The sequence below is a fragment of the Rutilus rutilus genome (assembly GCF_951802725.1).
Source record: "Rutilus rutilus genome assembly, chromosome: 5".
Taxonomy (NCBI): domain Eukaryota; kingdom Metazoa; phylum Chordata; class Actinopteri; order Cypriniformes; family Leuciscidae; genus Rutilus; species Rutilus rutilus.
Genome location: NC_140213.1, coordinates 37,014,745 through 37,030,404, shown reverse-complemented (window position 1 = coordinate 37,030,404; position 15,660 = coordinate 37,014,745). Strand labels below are relative to the sequence as shown.

Here is a 15,660-nt window from a genome sequence, read left to right as displayed (position 1 = left end):
CTTTTAATGTCATCTACTCGGTTTAATATTTTTGCATGTGTCAAAAACAAGAAAAGGATTTTAAAAGTGAGTGAGAAATTAAAAAGAGCATTGCATAATGGTGGAGAATGTGGGTAAAAAAAATCTAAAGAAACATAAAAGAATGTATGCTGCGTCCCCATTCGCATACTATCCGTCCTAAATAGTATTCGGAATTAGAATTAGTGTGTCACAAATAGTAGTATGTTGAAATGAGTATTCCAAAGATACCCGATTGGTTTACTTTTTCCGGGTTAGAATCCAAAGTGCAGATCCATGTACACACTTAATGGCTATTATTGCCCACAACCCATTGTGCATTGGATAAGGACTCGATTAGAACAAAACTATTAACATGGCAGATATGTGAGACTGACGTTTAAAGGGATAGTTCACCCAAAAAGTATGTATTTTTTCTTAACAAAAACAGTACTTACTTTTAGGGTATTGTACAAATAGGTGACAGGATGCAGTAATAAGATATTAAGAGGGACTGCTTCAAGAGGGACTGCAAAAAGGTTACCTCGAGTTTATGAATCTCCAAGAGAATGCAAAGCAGGTGCAGTGTTAAGTGAAGGGTGAGAGAGAACAAGGGAGAATGACACACAATACACAAACCAGTGAGGTGAGACAGGACATGCAGTACAATGACAGAGGTGCCAATACACTGCGCCTACAGGTTATGACAAGTACATTGGAGCAAAACACTGGCTGTGTTTCAAACCCTAGTGAGCTGCCTACCTAGGTGGAATTTTTAGTAAGGTTTTTAAAAGATATTCATATTTTTATTCAAGTCTAGAATTTATATAAGGCTAGAATATCATATTAATAAAAATAGCATTGTCTCTGATGCATCATACAAACATGTTATTCGCGGTAAATCAAGAAAACAATGGAATCAATATATATAAGATTAAACATGTTGAGGAATATAGTAGGGCTGCAGCTATCGATTCTTTTTGTAATCGATTAATCTAGCACTTTATCGATCGATTAATCGAGTAATCGGATAAAAAAATTAGTGTGTTTTTAAACAACCAAAACAAATAATGCATAACGAAAATGATGTGGCTGTAAAATAATCAAGCATTTGGCTTTTAGCCTATTTCTCAAAAAAAAAAAAAAAAAAAAAAAGAGCTATTTATTCCAACTCCAACATTTGGCTCCAAAACTAAGCCTATTTATTGTACTTTTTACCCATTTAGTGTTTATAAGTGCCAGTGCCAACAATTATATAACAATACAGTTAAGTCAACTTTATACTGTAAAACATGTATATTATAACATGTAAAACTATGAATACAAACTTAAATAGTAAAGGCCATTTGGCCTTAGTTTTGTCTTCTTAATACAACATTACAAAAAAAGGATCGCACCTTCTGCAAATTACCCACCGGAGAACAAAAATAAATTAAATGAATATAAAATATCAAGCCAAACAGGTAGGCTACACAATGTATACAATTTATAAAAAAATAAGTGTAGCTTTAAAAAGGGGAATGTTTTATTGCAAATATGTTAAAAAGAACAGCATTTTGTTTCTCACTTAGGCTAGTTGAAGTATATTAGCACGTTTTGTAGTATTATATTTTTTGGTTAATTGAAAATGTTCTATGCTCAATTACTTTGGTAGCCGATTATGTCTTCCCCAAAAGTACGAGTGGATTTGGAGAAGCAGGCTGGGGAGTTTCATTTTTTGTTGTTGTCTGTAACTATTTGGCAGACGTGACAAACAAGGTTTGTCGCAAAGACTGCAATGCAATATTTGTTCCTCCATCACGTCCCGGTGTATACAGTGAATGCATGCTGAAATTATTGTTGCGTGACTACATAAAAGTTTGAGCATTTGTGATGCATTGCCGCAATTGGTCTGACTGGCGCGTGAGAGAGACGAGTGTGCGTGTGTGTGTGTGTGTGTGTGAGTGTGAAGGGGTTCTTTTTTAGGCTATACTCTCTTGCAGTTAAACATGAATACATTTACTACTTTAAAACATTAAAGCTAAACATCATATCTAGTAAAACCGCATCACGACATCACTACAAATACAGTAGGCTATGGGATTAAAATCAGCGAACATCAATGTATAGGCTTAGGCACGGGCGGAAATATTGGCGCTGGGTTAAAAAAAATGCGGGGGACAGAATCGTTACCTTGTTTCAGCGACGCTGGAAGGAAGCGATCCCAAACTTTATGGACATCTTTACTCTCCGCCATCGCGCCAACTAAATTCAAAATGTATCACGCGCTATTGTGCTTCCTGAACACTGAACAACGGTCCGTGTGAAATCAGATCCCTGCGCGTATAGTGCGCGTCATAGGAATTTAACGAGGCTTCGAGGCAGAGTTTTTGCCTCGAGGAATTTTTGTAATCGAGTAAATCGAGTAACTCGATGAATCGTTGCAGCCCTAGAATATAGCAATGATTAGTTTTCTATCGATAAAGGTTACAAACAGCTCACCGGTCTAATAAAACCAAAAACATTAAAGCATCTTTGTTGTTTCCGTGGTTTCTACTGAAGTAAAACCGGACATCGAGGGTAAGGCGGATATGACGTCACTGACAGGCGACGAAATGACACGGGACGTTACACTGGTTAAAATGCCGAATTTCTCTGGATTTAAACATTGTTGGAAACATTTGGGGTAATGTAAGTACACAAGTCAACAAAATATATAACATTGTTCTAGTGTTTTTTTTGGATATTTAAATAAATAAAAAAATCTTACATATTGTGCCTTTAAATTGATCAAAAGTAACTGTAAAATTCTATTTCAAATAAATGCTGTTCTTTTTAATTTTCTATTCATCTAAGAATACTGAAAAAGTTTCCGCAAAATGTTAGCAGCACAACAGTTTAACAATTTAAACAATTTGAATAATAAGACCTATTTCTAGAGTCCAAACTAGCATATTATAATAATTTGGAGAGACTGTGAGACTGATGACTGGAGAAATAGCTGCTGAAAATTTTACTTCGTCATCATGGGACTAAATTACATTTTAAAATATATTAAACTAGAAAAGTTATTTTAAATTTTAATAATATTTCACAATTACTGTCTTTACTGTAATTTTGATCAAATAAATGCAGCCTTGTTGAGCATAAGAGACTTCTTTAAAAAATATATAAAAAAATCTTACTGACACTTTTGAAAGGAAGTCTTGGAATATGTTTAGTACTGAAAGAATCACATTCAAAATGAAATAGGTAATCTAACTTTTGGGCGTGTGATTCATGTAAGAAACAAATCAGTTATTAAGTTGCAGCTTATTGCTGTACTAGGCAGCTCTCAAGAGTCTGGAACAGAGACACCATAATGGATTTATGGAGGTATTTTATGAAGAATGAGGTTTGCAACCTTAATATTTCCTTATACAGTCACTAGATGGCAGCCTTTGAATTGAGTAGACCAACCAAACTCAAAAAGGAATATCTGGAAAAAGTGCACTCAAGTAACCTGTGTGTAATGATCTATGAACCAGGACTATTCTGCTTTTGAGGGACCTTATATAATGAGAAGCAATATTTAGGTCAAAAGTGCAGGCGATTACAGGCATGTTTACAGGAAACACTCAGAGGTGGGAGGCCTGGCAGGCAGTTAATGGTTAACCTCAGGAATCTGTTCGAAATGACAGTCAGTGTGACCCTTAGACATTTAACAAACACGTCCAGATACTACATTATGATTGTAACCTACAGTATAAAATCCCTTGAGAAAATATCTTCATAGTTGTTGTCTAGACGGGGTAACCAGTAATCTACAATCGGCTATAGTCTTGGTTTGCGTCAAAGGGCAAAGTGACGTCACTGGTGCACCCATTCAAAGGTCAGCTGCTTATCTCTGTCTCAAAATGACCTCTTATTATCCCTGCCTTCACGAGCTATTGATTCTGGCATGAGTCTACATATTTGCCAGATACTATCAATACCTACATTTTCCGAATAAACAGCACAGAGATCAATTGTTTATAAAGCAAACATCATGGTAACTCCGTCCTTATGTCAGTACAGTCCAGACAAGGTCACAGCAGGTTTGAGCTCACCTCTGAGGTAGTGAAGTTCGCCTGCAACAGTTCGTATTGGCTCCTGAGGCGCTCGGACTCCTCCTCCCTCTCTCGGGTCATGTTATCCATGAGCGTCTGCACCTGCACCAACTCTTTCTTCAACACCTCCACGTCTTCCACTCCAGGCCTCTGAAGCTGGAGGAGAGTCAATGACAGACCGGATTAAGCTGGGAGAGATTGATGATGTATACGCAGCAGCAGCTGAGAGGATGCGAACTCATTAATTATCATGAGACAATAAAGGAGACGTTACCAGCTCCGCCGCCAGTTTCTCCTTCTCCTGTTTCTCTCTCTGCAGATCTTGGTTTAGATTGGCCAGCCTCTGCTCCAACATTTCTCTCATGCTTTTCTCCTCATCATAACGAGATTTGATGTCTGAGATATGAAACACATACTTATTTTGAAGCCGTTTTATATATATATATAAGAAATGTTATATTTAATAACTTCTGTATTTATATATAAAAGAAACAAACTCGCGGTGGCTGAGAGAGCTCATTGCGCATCTTCATCAGTATGACAACATAAGTGCTGCAAATGTTCACAACGCAACCAAATACCAAATGCCTGCAAATACTGACAACGCAACAAATACGGAAACGCGCTGCAAATCACAGCGCACATGCGATCAGGATGTCAAAATAAACAAAATCAGCTACATAAATTCACCAGCTAATCATTCAGAAACGTACTGTTGCTTCTACATGTTGTCACCTCTTCTTGAGTCTCTCCATCATTGTCTGACTCCGGTTTGAACATAGAAGGCTAAAAAAGTTTTTGAAATGTTCAGTGTGTGTCTGTTTGAGGTAATCAGAGCTGCTAACACACAAACACACACACACACACACACTTACACACACACACACACAAGCTCTTGAAGCTCCGCCCCCTGTGCTGGGAGCAGCAGCTCATTTACATTTAAAGGAACAGACACAAAACGGTGCGTTATTGCTAACCCTCAAAAGTGACAATTTTAACATGCTATATAAAAATATCTGTGGGCTATTGTGAGCTAAAACTTCATATACACACTCTGGGGACATCAGAAACTTATTTTACATCTTGTGGAAAGGGCATTATACCACCCCTTTAATTTGCAGGTGTTTTCCTCAGTTGCAGCCCGTTGAGCTCTCTCGGTCACCGTACAAACTGCATAAATATAAAAGGCAGGAACTTTCCTGCAAACTTACCAACTACCTCAGTTGCGAGCTGAGCAGCTTTCTGTTCAAATAAGTCTTTCATCTGTTTGATGTTGAACTTCTCTGTCTCAGATTCGTTGAGCCTTACCTCGAGCTCTGAGAAGATGATACAAAATGATACAATACAAGACACATTCAGTTGTCAAAATTATTTCCAATTATATATATTTTAAATTGATGATACTGTACCACACCATACTTACAGTACAAGTAAACTTGGCCAAAAGGTTTAAAAGCCAAAATGTGAAACTCTTATTTTTAATATACACAAATTTTAAACAATTATATGATTACAGGATATTTCTAAGAATGCAATCATTGAATCAATGTAATCCCACAGATCTATTGATTCAGCTTAACTTTTATTGAACCTGCTACATTCCTTTAAAGAACTAATTAACACTACTCAACTAACCTGATTGTTCTCCACTGGTACCACCACTCTGCGAGACCTAAAATCAATACACATCCAGCCATTCAATTAGAGAACACAGCAAACATTCCTTCAGTAATCAATAGACATTATTAAAAGTGTAAACCTTTCTTAAACCATCTTTGATCTCTGTGTGAAAAACCAAGCATTTCTAAGGATTTACTTTATTAGTCGATAGTTGTCCTTGTACTTTGTCTAACTCTTTTTTCAGTTCCGCAGAATACCAGCGTTCCTCCTGAAAACACACACCACAAATTTCACATCAGCAATTTCAAACCCAATAGACATATCCAATGGAAAATAACATCATTGAGTAATGGTGTTATGAGTAGTGCGCATTTCAGGCATGCTAAGGCTGATAAAAAGGGTGGGAGTCAAAGGCAGAATACCTTCAGTGAAGTTTGTAAATCTTGGACTTCCTGTCGTAGGACTAGATCCTCCCTTAACAAGAAAAAGACATGCCTTTATAATAAACTTTTCATATTATGCAGTTTTCTATGGAATAACTTGTCGCAATACATGATGTTTCTTTGATGGTGAACATGATGTGATGGTCCACAATAAAACAAACTGACTATTTCTTTCTTTCTTTTCTGTATTCCTTACTTCATAGCATATTTCACATTAAGATTAAATTCAGCCTAAATCTCAGGATGGCAAGATTATCTGACTGAGCAGCTGAGTTTTCCTGACGGGAAAGGGAGCAAGAAGGGTTTAATACTACAGAAGCCCACCTGCCAGGGCTGAAGGGGGACGGCTGGTCTCCTGGCTCATGGAACACCTCATAATGTTTGAAGAGCTCCTCAGCAGAGTTATGTGACTTCATACACTGGGGACAAATGAAGCCCTGCAGACAAACAAATTAACACCACAATGAGATTCGAAAGAGCAAAGAACACATGACTTAACATCATCATGCATCCGTTATTAAAATGAGAGTTAAAGAAAGAATTTATATCCTCTCATCATTTATTAACCCTCATTTTTTTCTAAAACCATTTGATTTGATTTCTTCCATTGAACACAATAGGAGATGTTAGGCAGGATGTTCAAGTCAGGAAATCCTTTACCATACTAAGGAGCCAATTACACGGAACGTGTATTTACATCTAAAAAATTGAGACACGGGAATGAAAAATTGGGTCTCATTCACTAAGCATATGTACACACAAATTTGTGCTTAAAATCGGCATACTAACAGAATTTTTCACAAACAAAACATGATTATATCAATAAATATTACAATTTAACTTCATCTTAAATATAGCCTACAGTGAAAGAGTAAGAAAAGCCGCGTTATAGCTTTAGCTGTGAGGTTTAGATAATGCAGATTTACAGCTGAATATTGAGAGGTCTGTAATCTGCGTCTGAATAAAAGGTGTTTATTGTGTTTGAACTGGTTTTGAGAATGACACACTTGGCATTGCTCGAGGATCTGGCGAGAGTGCGGCGTATGTTTGACGAGTGATGAAAGGCTGTAAAGGGAAGGTTGTGTGGAAAGTCCTTATGTCCTATCCAAATGACTAACCTCGTGCACGCGGCCGCTCATTTAGAATACTCGATTCACTAAATTCATGTGCATACGCATGTGTTGTGAAGATTTTTCGTGCAATGTTCTCCTATGCGTACAAATATAACATAATCCACGCAATTATTAGTGAATGAGACCCAGTGTCTAGACTTCTCTTAACTTCAGCGGCACATTTAGAATGCTGTTTCAAATGCAAGACACTGCAAAACATGCCAGACATAAAAGCAACGGTCAAATGTGATCGTCTAGCATGTTTACATAGAAAAACAATGGAAAAGCAGCAAAGTGAAATGCAAAAACATGTTCTGTGTGACCGGCACCTTGGAAAGTAAATGTGACCACAAAACACACACACACACAAAACACACACACACACACACACACACACACACACACACACACACACACACACACACACACACACACACACACACACAAGACTTTAATTTGTACAATTAGAATATGTACATATTCAAATTTGGCACATTTGTGGTTGGATACAAGTCTTGACACTCATTACCTGAATATAAATGCAAATGTCAATGAGATTTGAGAGCTGCTGTGCGACAACAACTTCACTGAAATGTAAGTTTATTCCTCACAATGCTCACATAAAGCTATAATATGACTTTGTAACAGTTGAGTAATATGGACTCATTTTATGGTGCTTTTTTGCCACTTCTGAAGCTTGTAGGGGTGTAACGATACCTTCATGTCACGATTTGATACATATCACGATACTGAACAGACAATACAATATTATTGCGATACTCCAAGATATATGGTAAAAAGTTAACAAAAAAACGTACAGTTGATTAAAATGCTAAATTTAGTATTACACGGTGGGTTTCAATGAATAGGCTTGGACTTGGTGCTGGTAACCCAATGCACAGGACAATGGTGACACCAGAATAAACATATTAATGATTCTGAAGCTGCTTCCCCTATTGCATTATTATACATTATATTCAACATTATATATAGTAGTTTAAAACTAACATTAATACTAATATTAATGTTAAGGCGAGACACTACAGGTGAATAGGGTAACATTTTAAAATAATAGATATCACCATGAAACTTCCTCAGTTGATTACTTACAAATTTCTAAAACTTGTAATACATTTTTTTTATATACTTGTGTATGTTTAATAATGCAAATTAGTCATTATCTCATTAAATATGCACGATTTTGCATATATTTTCGGTAGATAGATCTGAACATATGATAAAGCCAGGTGCAAAATTCTTTTTTCATTTGTTTACACACAAGATGAAAATAAAAATTCAGAGGGATTTCAGGATATATGCTTTCATTACCTAGGAAATCAAAATATACTGTCCATAGCCATAAAAAATAGATTTTCGCCTTATTTTTTTTTATTAAAAAGTCACATAAATCAGGCCAGGAATGATTTATTAACAAATCCCTCTGAAAATATCTTCACATTACTGCTAAGTGTATAACTGGAAAGTTTGGTGTACATAGGTGCTACATGGACTGAGATGTTTGTACTGGAGAATGACAAAAAACTCATTTTGAGAAAACGGCATTTAAAGATTTAAATAGCTCTAAATGAGAAATCGTCGTAGCTTTAAATCCCCCTTTGGACATTCACGATTGGTTACTGATAGAAAGGAAATGCCCATATTTGGGTTACATAGCGTTGTGCAGGAGACTCAGAGCTTTACAACGATACAGGTCATGACAGACTTCAGTAAACAGACGGGAACTCGGCATGTCGCGTTGGAATACTAACTTCCTGGGAAATTCGGGAGAAACTTACCGCCGCAAGTAAACAAAATGTAATAAAATAAACATCTAAATGTATATTTTCAACGTTTTCTTTATAGCAGCTTGAAAGAACACATATTGAAGGAGTAAACTAGCCCAAAATCTCAAAACTGACCACTGCATGAAAAATCGATGTTTTTGCCTGCCGTGTCTCGCCTTAATACTAATACTAACATTAAAACTCTGTAAACTTGATTTTTTTCTCACACAGTCATTTTTATTTTGGGTGAACTATCCACAATACAGATTGTCACTATCCACGATACATAGTTACATTTTTGAATTGCGATATATTGTGACACGATATATTGTTACACCCCTAGAAGCTTGACGGACCCTGGTCACCATTCACTTTCATAAGAGTAGAGTGAACATTTTGATAAACTTATTTTGCAAGAAAATCCTAATAAGAGTGAGGGGCTAAATGATGGCAGAACTTTCATTTCTGCGTCAACTATCCCTAAAGTCCTGAATGCAACACTGATATCATTTTAGCAAATGACAGATAAAGATATTAAGGCAATGAGGCATTTGGCAGTAATATGGTAGGGTTATACATTTAATTCGGCTTACCTCCGAGGACTCATTATTCATATCAGCAGACGGCTGCTCAGACTCCGAGCTCTGGGATCCTCCTTTCCCAGGAGTCTATTTCCACAAAGATATGTGCAGAGAAAGTAGAGAAAGGAAGGATTTGAATCAGATGTCAGCTGCGATGAAACTCATCTCATTATTTCACACTATTCATGTCTGGCACAGCTGATCAGGTATCTAGGCAGCTGATCAAGAATGAGTGCTCATCATATCATGTCATTCACAAGGTGTAAAGGCAAAGATCGCTTTGTTCACTTCTTGGGATGTGCTCGGCATGGCTGTCAGTCATCGGGCTGAAACGGTATACTCAGCAAGAGGGTAGTTTAACGTTTCCCTCGATCTTGGCAACCGAGAGCAGTATGATGTCAAACAATACTGTTCTCTAACATTGATACGCCCTTGACATTTCATATGTGCCTACTGTCAGATCACAAGATGTCACAACAGGGATACAAGTGGCCGAAAACTACGGCTTAGTCATAATTAGACCTTACTTTCAGCTTCCCTTCCACTTCTGAAAGAGAATAACTTTGACACCTCACCACGCAACACACTGGCTTGGTTCAAGAAATATTTTTACTAGTATAAAAAAAAAAGGTATGTCAAATAAACAGGACTTTCAAATGTCAAAACTCTCTGTATTAGAGATGGGAGTTGGGTCAAGAAATATTCATGTAACACCCCAAAATCAAAAGAAAAAAGAACCTTTACTTTGCATAATTTTATTTTTATATAATCTACTATTAAGACCCTTAAAACTTTTTGCACTATGATATAATTTTTAGGACAAATAGTAACATTTTATCCCCCAATTCTCATTTGAGTCATTTACTGTAATTCAGTCACAAACACTGTTTTGCAATGATTTAAAATAAATTAACTTTTAAATAAAGGCAGTTCCAAAAATTGGCATAAATGTATAAATACTTATAATATCTTTTTGAATGAAATTAAACTTTTATTTAGCAAAGATGCATTAAATAGATCAAAGGTGACATTTATAATGTTAAAAAAGATTTATATTTTAAATAAATGCTGTTCTTCGCAACTTTTTATTCATTAAAGGATCTTAAAAAAAAGTATCAGTTTAAAAAGACATATTAAGCAGCACCACTAAGTTAAGAAAATAATAATAAATGTTTCTTGAGCACAGAATCAGCATATTAGAATGATTTCCGAAGGATCATGTGACACTGAGGACTGAAAATTAAGCGTATTCAATAAATTACATTTTAATATACATTAACACATTAAACAGCTATTTGAAATAGTAATAATATTTTATAATATTACTGTTTTTTTAATCAAATAAATGCAGCCTTGGTGAGCATAAAAGACTTCTTAAAAAAAAAAAAAAATCTTTTGAAAGGTGGTGTTTATACACCACACTACACAATTTGCATAGGCACTCCAAGGCACTTCATTACATGTTATTATAATGTTGCATGTCCAAAAAAACTTACACTACCATAATGGATGACCCAACTACTGTATCTGCTGCTAGACGAAAAACCTATGGTCGATCCACAGGATCTTACAGGAATATTATTAAGCAGAAATGAAAGACTCAAGGACTGTCAGCTGCTGCCTAAAATATCAGGTTGTATAACTTAACTATTAGCAATAGGATATGACAGATCAGACATTTGATTTAATGTTCTATTAATGGGGAAATCATCTAGTGTGAGTCACAGCTTGACAGATGACTGAAAAATACATTCACACCAGCTATTTCAACGGGACACGTCTTTGGGACAACATTATCAAAGCTGACATCTTGTTATTGCTTGTCGTTAATCATAAAACGACTTATGAATAAGCAATTCGACAAAGCTATGTAGCTCGCTAACCGGCTAACAGCTCAGTCTCCATGTCAACATTCACCCAGAATGACATCATCAGAATATTCACTGTTCCTCAAGAACAAAAGAGATCTGATCCAGTCGCGATTCGAGACTGTCGTCAAGAAACCACAAGCGAAAAGTCATTTTAATCAATCTTGAGCAAAGGCCATCATTCTGTGTCAGGCCCGACGAGCTACAAATCACATGCAACTGAATGAGTGTCTGTGTGTATTTCACTCACCATCTGTAATATTCGTCTTAACATTCTGGTCCTTTCCCTGGCTAGAACTATGAAAAATCAATTCTTAAAAGTTTTGCGCTAATGAGGGAGTGTATAAATATTGTGTTGTTGACACCTGCAGACACACACTGCTGCTTCTGTAGAAGCACACCGTTTCCTGACAAGTCCCGCCCTTCATCTAATCAATGTTTGCGATGATTGGTCCGCCTGCGTGAATGGCTTCTAAGCTGGCCAATTGTAGGCTGTCTGAAAGGAGCGTCCACCAATCATTGAAAAGAGAGATTAGGTTAAAGGCGGGATTTGTCGGAATGGAGCGCAACAGTGACCGTTCACTTTTCCTTTATTCCGGAAGTATTTTCCCATTCATTTCTTTTTCTTCAATTAGGATTAAAAAAAAAAAAAATCATCTGTAAAACATTCTTAGCCATTAACAAAAGCAACCAGATCAGACATTAATCGCAACGTAACAAACATTATTTTTCAAAAAAGTGTTAGAAAATCGGAGAAGTGCAGAAAGGTAATGAGGCCATGAACTACGCATCCCACGAAGCATTACGAATGACGTAATAGAACGAATTCTACGAATGGAGAAATAGCAAAGAGTATAGAAGTACTTCTATACTCTTTGGAAATAGTCAAATACAGATAAATACAAGTTGTTTGAGAGTGTGGGTCGTCTGACTCGATTACTTTATTTGCATTGCAAATGAGCGTGGAAGTTCCTTGCTCTCTATCCAGCCAAAAGTGTTAAAGAGATTTCATTAAGATATTGATTATTCCTGTGATTTTTGTTCATAAAAAAAAAAAGGGGGGGGGGGGGTGGATATGGGGGGAAAATAGAAAAGGAAATATTTCACGAGTTCACACGTACATGGAATCTGATGTAGTATTTGCGTATTTGGCTTGCTGTCCAGGGGAGGGCTCCGAGCTCGGAATTTGGCCCGAACCCAGAGTACTCCCCCCTTATACTGGGGTAGACCCAGCCGAGTGTGAGGTGATGGGGTGGTGGAGGGATGCTGAGAAACTTGTCGTGAGACAGAAGGTGAGGAAAGGCTTTATTTATACCAGCTTCCTCTTGTGCTGATTGGTTGATTACCTGAACTTTAATTGTTACATGAAACTTCATTATAATCAAGATTAATCATTTCGATAGCTGTATTTAGGCTATGTATTATTCCAATGAAAATAATAATAATAGGCTACAATTTTCTTTTACAATTTTACATAGGCTACACAAAACGAACAAAAACAACAATAGACAAGAAACATGAAAAGACGAGCATGGAGGTGATGGATTGGAAGGATCCACATCAGAGAAAATATACTGATCTGTGAAATTCACTGTTATATGAACTGCATTGAATAATTCCCTTTCTGCTGCTGTAAACAGTTGGCTACTCAAATGAGTTCAAATTGATTCACTTCATATTACACGTGTTATATGTTTTAATTATCAGGAAGTCATGGATTTTTCAACTTTAAGTTTGCACACTTTTTTATTTACACAGGTTAAAGGTGAAGAGGGACGATGATCTGCATTAGGAGGAGTTGTAGTTGCGGTTGTGCTTGTTGATTTACAAGTGCTTCAGTTTCGGATCGTTCATGTAGCGTTCGAGCAGCAACTCTTTTTCTCTTCTCCTCTTTTTTCTTGGCCTTCTCCTCTGCCCAGGTGAACAGAACAAGCGGCACTTTTCTTTTTCACTTTTTCTGGACGTTCACATTGTGCTGGGTCTCATTATTGGGACCATCAGGAGAGGCTACAGAAGAGCTTCATCATGAGCTCATTGATCTGTGAGGCATCATCTGAATGGCCTTGTATGGCCTTGGAGTCTCCCATTTCACTGGGGTCACCTTCCTCTTCCTCAAATCCCTGGTTTTCCACCAAAATGGTTTTCGAATAGAATGCAAACATACTCGCTATGTTTTTGCAACTTCTTAATAAGCTCATACTTATAGGGTGAATGTAGACATGTCATTTAGATACCTAGATATTTTCTTCTTTTCTTGATTACATAAGGTCGTACATATTAATTTGCAAGGTATATACCAACAAAACATTATAGCTCTCATGCTCTCCAGACAAATTTCATTTTGCAACATCCTACAAGGTTAAAAAAAAAGGATGACTAGTAATAATATTCACGTTAATCAGATATTGATTGTGTCCAATGTGTCCGCTCCTACACCCTCATATCAATATCAAATGTATTTCTAGAACACAGTTCCAGTAGTGGGATTGAATGTGAGATTGAATAAGTGCACTCAATAACGTCCACAATTGTTTCAGACTCCCAAATGGCTGTTCCTTCAAATAGTGCCATATTTAAAGTCTCTATGAAAAGTTTTTTGGCTTTTAGTATGAATATGTTAGCCTTACTGTTATCTATAAGCTAGTGTGCTCCAAAATAATTACAAAATTCGCATTTAGAAGATGTTAAAAATGAAAATCAGGTTGATGTCAGAATCCAACGTCAGATTGACGTCAACGTTGGACAGATGTTGTATTGTGGTTGAAAATGAAAACCGGGTTGACGTCTTTCCGACTTTCATTTCCAAACAAAATCCAACGTCTGTCCAATGTTGGATGTTGACGTCAACCTGACGTTGGATTCTGACGTCAACCCGACTTTCATTTCCACCAAAATGCAACCAACCCCTGCAACCAAAATCATCCCCTGACTTACTACTAGTTACCACTTTCTACTCGAGGACCTTGACAGAATTGTAGTGGAATAAAAAGTACGATATTTGTCTTTCAAATGATGAAGTTGAAGTAAAAAGTTTCCAAAAAATATGATACTCAAAAAGTGTAGGATACTTAAGCACAGTACTCAGGTAAATGTACTTTGTTACTGTCCACCTCTGCGTAAAATACACAAGTTCACTCAATTTCAAATTCAAATTCAAAACTGATAGTAAATGTTGTTTACATGAAATTTAATGAAATCTGAATGTCAAAATATTCAGAAATCAGAATGTGTGTGAAAATGAACTCTCAACATTAAAAAATTGACTATAACACATGCAACTACAAGGCTAACAAAAATTTAAGAGGAATATTTCAAATGGTAACCATATATTGTAAAAAAAAAAACAAAAAAAAACTCTGTCTGTTTTCTCTAAACACCTCAAATTAACTTTGTGTCCAAATGTTAAAGCTTTATACTACGCATTTAAATGTTACTCCTCTCAGACTTTCTTCACACCACAGATTAAACTTAATGCTTTGCCTTCCTTTCTGCTCTTTCTTTCCTTTCTTCTATTTCTGACTTGAATTTCCTGACTGCACTTTTTTTTTCAAAAAAAGTAGATTATACACATCAGCTATTAAATAACCAGAGGATGTCAATTTATTTAAAGAATTGAAATATAATTACTGAAGGTTAAAGGTCGCCCACTTTACCTAAACCCCACTGGCCCACTTTATCCAACACATTCAGCCAAAGTGGGTCAGCTAAAATTTGCACCTTACAAGAAAACTAACAAATGTTTAAACATTTTTACATTCTTACAACAATTTTATTCCTTGTCTGCTGTAGTAACAAACAAAATGGTAACTGTCAGAGTAATATTTGTATATATGTTAAAAATGAAAATCTTATGTCAAAGGGTTTTCAACCTTTCACCTTGAGGGAATCTTCCTTTGAGGTGTGGCCACACCCCCTAATGTCATATTGCATCAACCATTATTTGAATATTTAAAGAAATAGAATATCTTTAATAAAGACCATTGTTATGCTCCGAAAGTATAAACCCATTGAGCACAGTACAATCAAGCTTAAACGGCCCACTTTAGCTATATGCCTCCAAGAGAAGACCTGCCACATGACTTTCCAAGGAAATCCGTACCTGATTCGTATTCCCTTTAAGCCATGTTTTTTTAAAGCAATATATGCACACAGATAAGCTATTACAAATCACAGTTAACATCCCGACTT

At 36.4% G+C, this 15,660-nt stretch overlaps 1 protein-coding gene across 1 annotated transcript in view; it reads right to left on the bottom strand.

Moving 5' to 3' along the window:
* The window catches only part of eea1 (early endosome antigen 1), a 33,641-nt gene extending 21,739 nt beyond the window's left edge, over positions 1-11,902 (bottom strand). Inside the window, exons 1-9 of the mRNA XM_084408565.1 lie at positions 11,723-11,902; positions 9,617-9,691; positions 6,452-6,564; positions 6,107-6,158; positions 5,881-5,952; positions 5,700-5,736; positions 5,276-5,380; positions 4,339-4,460; positions 4,065-4,220 (exon numbers count right to left, since the gene is read on the bottom strand). Coding sequence (XP_084264691.1) covers positions 4,065-4,220; positions 4,339-4,460; positions 5,276-5,380; positions 5,700-5,736; positions 5,881-5,952; positions 6,107-6,158; positions 6,452-6,564; positions 9,617-9,691; positions 11,723-11,746 — 756 coding nt within the window. The 5' untranslated portion in view covers positions 11,747-11,902. The remainder of the gene's footprint in view (positions 1-4,064; positions 4,221-4,338; positions 4,461-5,275; positions 5,381-5,699; positions 5,737-5,880; positions 5,953-6,106; positions 6,159-6,451; positions 6,565-9,616; positions 9,692-11,722) is intronic.
* Positions 11,903-15,660: the final 3,758 nt, after the last annotated feature.